This window comes from Rhamphochromis sp. 'chilingali', assembly GCF_963969265.1.
Source record: "Rhamphochromis sp. 'chilingali' genome assembly, chromosome: 13".
Taxonomy (NCBI): Eukaryota; Metazoa; Chordata; class Actinopteri; order Cichliformes; family Cichlidae; genus Rhamphochromis; species Rhamphochromis sp. 'chilingali'.
The window spans coordinates 14094738-14106688 of NC_137940.1; the positions used below are offsets into that span (position 1 = coordinate 14094738).

General features: G+C 44.4%; 1 protein-coding gene across 1 annotated transcript; it reads right to left on the bottom strand.

Moving 5' to 3' along the window:
• Window positions 1-953: 953 nt before the first annotated feature.
• slc26a2 (solute carrier family 26 member 2) lies at window positions 954-11903 on the bottom strand. Its single transcript, XM_080901084.1, has 5 exons — window positions 11759-11903; window positions 4475-5091; window positions 4105-4395; window positions 3368-3816; window positions 954-3107 (listed from the first exon to the last, which is right to left on the bottom strand). Exons 1-5 carry the CDS (start codon window positions 11790-11792, stop codon window positions 2303-2305), a joined length of 2196 nt encoding a protein of 731 aa, XP_080757210.1. The 5' UTR covers window positions 11793-11903; the 3' UTR covers window positions 954-2302.
• Between the last annotated feature and the right edge of the window lie 48 nt (window positions 11904-11951).

Consider the following 11951-nt stretch of genomic DNA (forward strand, 5'->3'; position numbering starts at 1 on the left):
TAATCCATAATTCTTTTTGATTTTCTCTGTAAAAACAGCTATAAAATATATACCACTACTGCTTTAAATTAGCAAGGACAGAGGCTGGAAACGCCACGTCCTGTCACATACACCCAGTATAAAAACAACTCTACAAAGATTTTCTCAGTTTAAAATCTTCCATCACTGCATATCAGCACGCTCCATTTCAGCAACACTTTTGCATTGAGAACAAACTTCTGTTCTTACCCTGATCAGCTAGTTAAAAGGTTCAAGCATTAAAACTTAACGTTGGTGCTGTGAACATACATTAAACAAAGCAGGGTTGAAAGGTCAAGAGCAAAAAAACTTTTCTGGTCTCAGCTGAGATAAGCCGCTCAATTATCTGATTATCATGATTAAACCCTTTGAGATGGAAGCAGGATGGAGAGTTTGGATATTTAAGTTAATAAAACAGCTTTGAAAAGCGCAAAGAGTAAAACTGCTGCCAGGATTGTGCTGCTTTACAGTAAAACTCATGTACAAAATTTTAGTGCATAAGCTTTAGGCACATACTCAGAAACACGTATACATAAAAAATTTTCTCATAATAAAAAACTGTAGAATACATCTGCTTAAGAACTAACTTCGGCCTTTCTAATAATTAAGTGCTCTATGAATAATAATGCTACCAAGTTTATTGAGGCAGGTTTCATTAAAGCTACAGAAAGTACATCAAAACCCCTCTCTGCTGTGTGTGTGTGTGTGTGTGTGTGTGTGTGTGTGTGTTGTCGCCTCCTTTTTGGTTGCAATAGTATCCTCCTCGTTCCAGCGTGTCCAGCACGGAGGTCTTACACTGAGCCAACTCCACCGCCACCTCCAGCTCTCCGTAATCCTTGTGGACCCCCTTTAGAGCATTCACTCCGGCAGTGTCAAGGAACAAGATGGCGCTGCAGTCGATCACTACTCTGCGTAAGTAACGGGAGGCTATGTTCATCGTGTGTGTGTGTGTGTGTGTGTGGGGGGGGGGGGGGTCAGGTTAACTAAGGCACAACCCATGATCTCTGACCCCCACGAATCAACATCACAGCAACCTCGAAATCTCACACTGCACTTTTGTTTTTCTTCAACTCGAACTTTGCCTAATTCATTACCCGATTCACAGAAAGAAGGCACAGGCCAAGGTCATGTGACTGCAGCTAACAGTTAAACAGGAAGAGTCTCTCATCCTCACCGGAGGAATATTCGTCTGTCAGAGGATCTGGAAGCACATGCATACACCTGTGATCAGTGCTAACAGACAAATGCTTCCTCGGGTCATTGCACGTACATTCATGTTCAGGCACAGGATGGCTGCTTCTTATTAAGCACATATGAAGAATCTATGTTTTTATCCAGCAGGGTTCTGATCTAAAAATCTAAAGCATTTAGATACCTCCAATGTCTCTCCTCAGAGCAGCAGAGCTGCTGCTTTTTTCTACATGTGTTTCAAACTTCCTGCCCTGAGGCGTCAGTCATGATTGGACTGATGGACCCAAACACGAAACAGCAGACGATTACGATCGTTTTTGATTGTGGCAAAAAATCCAGTTTATACCTTATAAAAAAAACCAACAAAAAAAAATACTAAATCATTTACACCTGTTTTAAATCCTAACCCCAGTCGTCATCCTGAACATGTGCACGTGCATCGTTCCAACTCAGTATCTAAAAATTAAGTCAGAATACGGCTCTGGTTTCTATAAACAACACTAGGGCATGACCAGTGTCATACTGTACAGTACTTGTACACAGAGTGCAGTACTTGTACTCTGCAGTATAAAACACATATCACATTGTGCTGTACACACTGTGCAGTACTGTGCATTATGAAACACATATTTCACACTGTACAGTACTTGTACACAGAGTGCAGTACTTGTACTGTGCAGTTGGGAACACTTCCAACTGCACAGTTGAATTGAATTGAACTTCACACTGTGCAGTACTTGTACTCACTGTGCAGTACTGTGCATTATGAAACACATATTTCCCACGTGCAGTATAAAACACATATTTTACACTGTGCAGCACTTGTACTATGCAGATGTAAACTTGCTGAGTCTGCCTTAGACACAGACTCAAGCTGTCAGGTAGGGTCTGGGTATTCTTTCCTCGTGGGTGGCTGGTTCTTCTTATACAGTCCACAGGTGAGTTATCGGTACATGGACGTTCACACTGTGGTGATTGATCACCTGTCTGGATGCAGAAACCTGAGATGAAGGTAGGACTTCAGAAAACTGTTACAAAGGCACATCTGTGCAGCCACACGCTGCAGACATGTAAACATAGACGTGTTGTCTCTTTAGGACTTATAGTCTCCGTTAGGAGTGCTGCGGCTTTCGACGTGGCGGACGGCGTCTTCGATAGTGAAGAAGATCGTGCGGTTCTCTCCTGCGTCGCCTCCTTTTTGGTTGCAGTAGTATCCTCCTCGTTCCAACGTGTCCAGCACAGAGGTCTTACACTGAGCCAACTCCACCGCCACCCCCAGCTCTCGGTAATCCTTGCGGACCTCCTTTAGAGCATTCACTCCGGCAGTGTCCAGGAACAAGACGGCGCTGCAGTCGATCACTATCCTGCGTAAGTAACGGGAGGCTGTGTCCATCATCAGGGTGACGGCTGCAGGAGCTTCGGCCTCTTTCTCGTCCGTTTTGCTAGTTGGGACTCCGGCAGCCTCTTCCTGCAGTTTGCTGTTCTGGAACTTGACACGGCGGCTCTTCTCCTTCACAGGGTCAAGTCCTACACACCTGTACAGAGACTTTTTAAACAGGCTCTGGTTGGCATAGTAGATTGGCGCTTCGTATCTAAAGATGGCCACGTCGGGGTGCGTTTGGAGGCCTTTGTAAGACGCCAGATCTTCGTAATGCTCCCTGGTCATAGCCCGGCCGAGCTTCAGGACCTGGACCCGCTGAGTTCGGCCCAGGACACAGAAAGCCGACACCAAAACCCCCACAAGAAGCCCCATCTCCGTGTTGACCAGCGCTGAGGTTGCCATGGTGATCAGCCAGATGAAGGCGTCGATGCGGTTGGCATGCCACATGCAGGGAATATCGGTGAATTTTCGAAGAGCACCGCGGAGGTTCACCACGATGATGGCAGCAAGAACACACCTGAGCAGAAACAGGAGAGGAGAGAGGTGAGGATCACCGCAGCCTATCAGAAGCTTACACACAGCTGTGGCCTCTACCTGCATCAACGTCCTCAGCATGGAAGAGCTGAAGGAGTGATGGGGTAAAGACGGCACAAGCCATAAAAGCTGCTCCTATTAAAACTTAAGATCGAGACTCGAACGACCTCATCAGGAGGTCAGTCTGCAAGAAGACTAGTTAGCAATCATTTAGAGGTTAGACTGACGTCCTGCTTTTCTTACTTCTGGAGGGAATAGAAGAGCGGCGCGATCACCAGAAGAACCAGCAGCAGGAGGAGAGCACTGATCAGCCCTGACAGCTGCGTCTGGCACCCGGTCGACTCCTTGACGAGGGTTTTGGTCAGTGCGGCGCTGGTGGTGAAGCAGTGGAAGAACGATGGCAGGATATTGCAGAACCCGATGGCATACATCTCCTGGTTGGCATCCACCGTGTAGCCGTGCTTCTTGGCGAACATCTCCGACAGTGAGATGGTGATGGCGAATCCCACGATGGCGATGGAGAAGGCGTCGACGGCCACGTTGGGGATCAGAGACCACATGGGCATTTGAGGAGGGAGGAAGCCTGTGGGGATGGCCCCAGCCACACCTGACCCATATTCGGTGTTGAAATGGCCAAAGTGAGATGCGAGGGTGGCAATTATCACCACAAAGAGCTCGAATGGGATCGGAGCCTAGAGAAGGACAGGTGAGGGCGAGGACAGAGTAAACCACACAGGTAGAAACAGGGTGCTTTTTGTTTTCATAGAATGAATATTTGTATAATAAGGAAAATTATACAAATAATAATAAATAAATAATAAATTTACAAAGGGAAATGTGTTCGGTAAGGAAACAAACCAACAGTTGAGTTTATTTCACAAAATGACCAGGTGAGCCACCAACAGCATCCTTAGGGCCGACGGTGCCAAAAGGAGGTTTAATTTTAGTTTTACTGGAGTGTTATATCGCCACACTTTTACCTTTAGCTTGGACTTGAAGCGGTCATTGAGCTCCTTCGTAGGTATGAGTACTGCCAAACACACCAGACTGGTGATGAGGTCACACACATTGGTGTTCCCGAGGTTGCTCAGCAGGCCGTACCATGTCTTAAACAGAGTGAACCAGCCCTGAGGACGGGGGATCTTCAGGCCCAGCAGGTACTTGATCTGAGACGTCAGGATGGTCAAGGAGGCTCCTGTAGCAAACCCGCTGAGGAGGGAGTCCGACAGGTAGACAGACACAAAGCCCACCTGCAGAAGGCCCATTAGCACCTGAAAGAGATGAGCAGAAGTAAGGTAGTGTCGTTCTATGCTCAGTCATTAAAGCCCACATGTGCCCCTGCACACTTACCTGGTAAATCCCAGCAGTAAAGGTAACTGTGGCCCCCACGGCAATCGCGTAGCAGCTCCGGTCACATCCCACCACACCACTGTCATTTCCAGCCAACGGGACACTGCTGTCATTCCCACTCAGGCTGCTCTCCGGGAGGTATCCCGCCAGGGCCAACTCCCTGTCCACCACCTGGCCAATGAGCAGACAGAGCACTCCAAAAATCCCCACCGAGATGTGCCTGGAAGTGCCCAGGAGGGCGTAGATGATGGAAGCGAAGAAAGATGTGTACAGGCCGTATATGGGATCCTGGTTGGCCAATAAGGAGTAGGCTATGGACTGGGGAACCAATAGGATTCCAACAATCACTCCTGACATAACATCCCCCAGGATCCAGTCCCTGAGCTTGTAGCGCGGCAGCCACTGGAGAACCGGGAAGAAGCTGAGGATTCTGGATTTGGCCTTCTCTGGCGTGCAGGAGCAGTGCTTCCTGAGCCGCTGAGACAAAACCGTTCTCCAGGTTCTTCCCGTTTCCTTCTCAATTCTTTCCAGGATAAGAGGCCGGTGCTGGTCCTCCTCACCACCATCTTCTACTGCCGTACAGCTGTCCTCCCCGTGAAGCATGGCTGAGCCTTTATCTGTGTTCAGGTTGAGAAAAAAGCCATTATTCTTCTCAGCTTCACCTCAAACCACTGACTGTAACAGCCCCCCGAAGTGGTCAGGGAATTTGATGGACTTGTTAAAAAGCCACAGGAGCTGTGAGCCACTGACGTTAGCCAAACGCTGGACTGCACTTTCCTGGAATACCAGTTGGTGAAACCAGCATCAAGGATTTTAAAGATGCATTCTGTGTAAAGAGAGCATGCAACTAGCACCGCCTGCCAGTTATAGGTAAACATTTTCTGATTTATTGAAACCTTGGGCTAATCTAGGACAGTTTGGCGAATGAGCTACCAAAAGAAAGCATCAGGGATGAGACGTGCAGTCATTACTGAGACAGGAAGGACTGCTTCACCGGTCCAGCCCACCGTGTAAGCACACTTCAACATCCCTGAGATACGACCAGTACCTTTACCTGAGAGTATGTCTTATTCTAATAATGTGTGTGTGCTGAATGTGGTCACAGTTCAAGCTGTGAGGTCAGAGGTTACTGAGATCAGCTCAGTGTGTGTGCGTTTATGACTTTCTGCTGATTTCCTGCCTCTGATGTTGCATCACAGCACAGATAAAACACTTCTGCATTTTCAGTCCTTGTGAGTCGCAGCCCTTCTTCAAACTGAACACCACGCCCCAATACATCTGCCTCTGGTCAACGTTCAACAGCTCCAAGTAAAAGCTGCAGAGTTTAGGGTCACCACCCAAACGCCACCCGAACCCAGAAGCAAGGCAAGGCAAGGCAAGTTTATTTGTATAGCACAATTCAACAACAATGTGATTCAAAGTGCTTTACAGAGACATTAGAAACAAAAACAAATAAAAAGCATGATTTAAAATTGATTAAAACAAGCAAACAAACAAACTAATTAACAAACAAAACAGTATATAAAATCAAAACAGATAAAATCAGAACAATAGATAAAATCAGTAGTTAAATGTAAGTTTTGAAATTTAAGCTTAAAAGTGTGGATTTGGTGCTTTATTCAAATGCAGCTGAGAATAGGTGAGTCTTCAACCTGGATTTAAATAAACTGAGTGTTTCAGCTGATCTGAGGCTTTCTGGGAGTTTGTTCCAGATATAAGGAGCATAAAAGCTGAATGCAGCTTCTCCGTGTCTGGTTCTGACTCTGGGAACTGATAAAAGACCAGATCCAGATGACCTGAGGGATCTGGAAGGTTCATACTGGGTCAGGAGGTCACTGATGTATTTTGGTCCTAAGCCATTCAGAGCTTTATAGACCAGCATCAGAACTTTAAAGTCTATCATCTGACGGACAGGCAGCCAGTGTAAAGACCTCAGAGCTGGACTGATGTGGTCCACTTTTTTGGTCTTAGTGAGGACTCGAGCAGCAGAGTTCTGAATGAGCTGTAGTTGTCTGACTGATTTTTTAGGTAGACCTGTAAAGATGCTGTTATAGTAGTCAAGCCTACTAAAGATGAATGCATGGACTAGTTTTTCCAGGTCCTGTTGAGACATCAGATCTTTTATCCTTGAAATATTCTTGAGGTGATAGTAAGCTGACTTTGTTATTGTCTTAATGTGTTTTTCTAAGTTTAGGTCTGCATCCATCACTACACCCAAATTTCTGGCCTGGTTTGTGGTTTTTAGGTGTATAGATTGAAGTTCTCTGGTGACCTGTAATCATTTTTCTTTGGCGCCAAAGACTATTACCTCAGTTTTGTTTTTGTTTGGCTGGAGAAAATTGTGGCACAGCCAGTAATTAATTTCCTCAATGCATTTACCAAGAGCCTGGTCTCCTGGTGACATTGTGATATATATTTGTGTGTCATCTGCATAGCTGTGGTAGTTTATTTTGTTGTTCTTTATAATCTGTGCCAGTGGGAGCATGTAAATGTTAAACAGAAAGGGTCCCAAGATGGAACCTTGGGGAACTCCACATGTCATACTTGTCTGCTCAGATGTGAAGTTACCTATTGATACAAAGTATTTCCTATTTTCTAAGTATGTTTTGAACCAGTTTAGTACAGTTCCTGAAAGACCTGCCCAGTTCTCCAGTCGTTTGAGTAATATGTTGTGGTCAACTGTATCAAATGCTGCACTGAGATCCAGTAAAACTAAGACTGACATTTTTCCACTGTCTGTATTCAGACATATGTCATTGAACACTTTGGTCAGAGCGGTTTCAGTGCTGTGGTTCTGTCTAAAACCTGACTGGAAGGCATCATAGCAGTTATTCTGTGTTAACCCTTGTGTGGTGTTCGTATTTTTGTTACTCAGCCAGTGTTCATGGGTCTGGTGGACCCGCTAGAGTTTTGGCTTTCCAAATTAACACTATCAAACAATTTTATGTTAAATTACTCAACAGATGTTTACTTCATCCCAATTACAAGACATATGAACAGCAAACATGGTTAATTTTTTCCCTTTACCTTTGTTAGATCACATTTATGAATTAATGTGCTTCTCGTTTTTCTTTTATATAAAATGTTATAAATAAATCAGTTATAATCAAGTGGAGTGAGTGGAAAGACACAACACATTTACACGTGAAAAAATAATTAATTGTTTAATTTTTCTTTTGAAAAAAACTGAACACGGGTCTCACAGACCCGAACACCATACAAGGGTTAAGAAGTAATTGAGCTGTTGAGAAACTGCTTTTTCAATGATCTTACTTAAGAGTGGGAAATTTGAGATGGGCCTGTAGTTGTTCATTTGTGTCTTGTCAAGATTGTCCTTTTTCAGTATAGGTTTTATTACAGCAGTTTTTAGTGGTTCTGGAAACATGCCTGATATTAAAGAAAAGTTGACGATCTGTAACAGGTCTGACTCCAAAGTCTTTGAGACCTTTTTGAAAAAACTTGTTGGCAGGACATATAAACAGCAGGAGGAGGAGTTCAGTTGACCTAAGATGTCCTCCAGGTCTTTGCTGTTAATAGGGTGAAACTGTTTCATGGTGTTTAAACAGTTTTTCGGTGGGCACAGTACATATTCTGGATCTGCTGTTGATGTACCAATTGCTTGTCTAATTTTTTGGATTTTTTCTGTGAAGAATTTGGCAAAGTCATTGCAGGCCATGGTCGAATGAAGTTCAGCTGCAACTGACACAGGAGGGTTTGTTAGCCTGTCAACTGTAGAAAATAAGACCCGAGCATTATGGCTGTTTTTAGTGATGATATCAGAGAAGTAGGACCTCCTTGCACTCCTGAGTTGTAAATTATAATTGTGAAGTTTCTCTTTATAGATGTCATAATGAACCTGGAGGTTTTGTTTTTCTCCATCTGCGCTCAGCTTTCCTACACTCTCTTTTTTCATTTTTCACTAGTGTGGAGTTTCTCCATGGAGACTTTTTCCTTCCAGAGATAACCTTCACCTTAATGGGAGCAATAGTGTCCATTACATTTAACATTTTAGCATTGAAGCTATTGACGAGCTCATTGACTGACCCTCTGGACAGGTCAGGTGTTAATGGGAAGACCTGGTTAAAAATTGCACTACTGTGTTCAGTTATACACCGTTTTGTGATCACTGTTGTTGATATATTTGTGTGGGCTGAGATTTTACTTTCAAAGAAAACACAGTAATGATCAGACACGCCCACATCAGACACAGTAACCTCTGAAATGCTCAGGCCCTTGGAGATCAGTAGGTCAAGAGTGTGTCCTCTATTATGTGTGGCCTCTGTTACATGCTGAGTCAGCCCAAAGTTGCCCAGAGTGTTACTCAGGTCTTTAGTCCCTTTGTCCTGAGGGTTGTCCACATGGATGTTAAAATCCCCAACAATAATTACACAGTCAAAATCAACACAGATCACAGACAGCAGTTCACTGAGGTCATTAAAAAAGTCTGTGCAGTATTTGGGAGGCCTGTAAACATTAAGAAACACAACTTTGGATGGGGCCTTCAGCTGTAAAGCCACATATTCAAAAGACTGAAAACTTCCAGGAGATAGCTGCTTACATTGAAATGATTCATTAAATAAGACAGCAACCCCTCCTCCTCTCCTGCTCACCCTGGCCTCACTGATAAAACTGTAGTTAGGAGGGGTTGTCTCTCCTTTCTGAGGCTCTTCCCGGGTGGGGGCAAATGGAGCTCCTCCTCAAGGTTTCTGCTGGGCTTTGTCTGTTCTTGGAGTACTGTTTGTTCCTCTTTATGAGATAACTCCTCGTTTATCTCAGCCTTGGCACCAAGCACAGATGGATGACGTATGGAATAAAACAAGTTGGAGGTGAACAGTTTCACCCCTGACTTGTTAAAATTAAATCCATTTGCTTTAACCCTTTAGAGCCGGTCGGAGCGGGCACGCTCTGTTTTGCATAACTATTTTTAAATCCCGGTAGCTCTGCAACCACGTAAGCTAGCGCAATAATTTTTTTTGCATATGAAACCGGAGGAGTTGTACTTACATCTTATGCCATCAGCTTGTCCTCGGTCACAGTTTCCTTCCACATAAAGCTTTGCAAAAACTGCATAAAAAGCGCTTACAGCAACAAAAACATAATATTCCAGAAACAGGCTTTGCCGATCCGATCAGCTGTTCATAACACTTCCTACGTTGGAATAGACGTCAGCACGAACTTTTGCATGTCCGCCATTACCTGCCCGAAACCGGAAGTGATGTCATTTTCGCGGAAATGTAGTTTTTTTTTACCATCAGGGCGTCAGGGCCTATACTGGATTTTTTAAAAGTTATCTTTGACTTCATGACTTTCTGTGTCGTTTCTGGGATGCTTAGGACTCATATTGCACTGCTGGAAATAGTTTATTTTGATGCATATGCTGCTTTTTTGCAAATTTGCAGTATAATATTTATTTTCATTTTTCCTGCAGTGTATAAAAATTGGTGTATTTCAAAAATAAAACTATGAAGACACTCAAAATAAATTTCCTGTGGTAGGAAACTATTTTGTGCAACTTTTTTGTATTTACAGTTTTGAGGGATAAGCCTCTTAAATTTCTCTAACTACAAATATATGTTAAAAAAACAAAAACGATTTTAAATTTTTTTGTAGTTTATTGCACTTTTTTGCAATTTATGTGATTACTATGCACTTAATGAATACATATTACTAAAATCTGGGCTATAATTGTTGTATTGATGTATAGCAACTTGAAATGCTCCCAAAAATGGCACCACAGCATGTAAAAATATAATATAAGCTCTGGCGAACTTGGTTCTATGGTAGGTCTTAAAGGGTTAAACAGATGCCTGCATTCCCAAAAAATATTAAAGTTGTTGATAAAATGCACTGAGTGGTCAGCACATGCTGATATAAGCCATTTATTCAGTGTAAACAACCTGCTGAATCTCTCGTCTCCTCCTCTGACGGGCGGTACAGGTCCACTGATGAATACAGCTGCATTCAGAGAGTTTACAGTATTTAGTAATCTAGTAAAGTCCCGTTTCAGAACCTCCGACTGTTGTTTGGACACATCATTTGACCCTGTATGCAGAACAATGTTTGTCACAGTTGGATATTCATCTGCAATTTGAAGAATTCTCTCCTTCAGGCTGTTGACCATTCCTCCTGAATGTTACAGACACTGCTGCTCTAAATTTTGCGTTATCTCTCATTTATTTTTATAATCATTATCTCCCTTTTACTTGTAATCATTATCTCTCTTTTATTTCTCACCGTTAGCTCTTTTTTATCATTATTTTTTTAGTCGTTATCTGTCTTTTATTTTGAATTGTTATCTCTCCATTTAATTTTTTTAGTCGTTATCTCTCTTTTTTTAAGTCGTTATCTCCCTTTTATTTTTAATGGTTAACTCTCTTTTTTTATCGTTATCTGTCTCTTGTTTTTAATGTTATCGGTATCTTGTGACATTATTGAACCACGATGATTAACCATCGCCCTCTGACTGGTGATGATGGAGGTAACTTACTCCGCTTCCCACCACACACATGCTCACTCTCGCTCTCACACACACACATTCGTGTTTTCGTATCTTTGCGGGGACATCTAGTTGACATAATGCTTTCCCCAGCCGCTTACTCTAACCCTGAGTCTGAACCTAACTATAACCGTAACAACAACTGTAGCAATGACACTAAAACCACATGTTGAGTGTCAAAAATACCTTCAAACTCGTGAGGACGGACACTTTGTCCCCAGGATGTTGGTCCCCACAAAGATTTGTAAACGTAGTACACTCCTTCTCACACACTCTCTCACTCACTCACACAAAACACCAACATCATCATGATGAAGGCCTTTTGAGCACCTCCACCCTCCGTGAGCAGCAGCGGAATCTGACGGTGTGATGTGCTAAACGGGTTACAGGTGGTGCACGCTGCCGGTGTGCACGCGCAGGCACGTAGGGTCCCGGTGTTCCCTGCGCTGACTGATCCAGGTGCACGCGTGCCTCTGCCTCACCTGGACAGCCGGTGTGAGAGCGTGGCACGAGCGGACTACTGCGGTGACGTCACGAAGTACGGCGGCGCGCTGTGTTGTGTGATGAGCAGAACGTTACTGAGCGTCACGGTGAAACGAGGACGCCGTTTTCAAAGGCTTGTCACTTCCCGTGGGGGCTCAGGGGAGCCGGTGTGAACACCGGCGTGAATGGCTCCTTTGTAAACAGTGTAAGCGTGGACAGGAACAAACCTGAGCGCGAGCTGCCGCACGCACGCGAACCCGCAGCACACCGGGAGCAAGGCGGCGTTCACTCGCGCGGGGACTCACCTGAGCTGGATCCCGGTGCCGGTACCGAGTCCATATGAGCCGTCCCTGCCGCTCACCGTCCGCTCCAATCCCGCAGCGGATCTGTTTTCCGCCCCGCCGCAACTCCGTGCGTGATGGCGTGGAACGGAGCGTGTTACGTCACACGAGCTGCGTACATGCGCAAAGTTACTGATGAGCCTGACTGTCCCGAGAC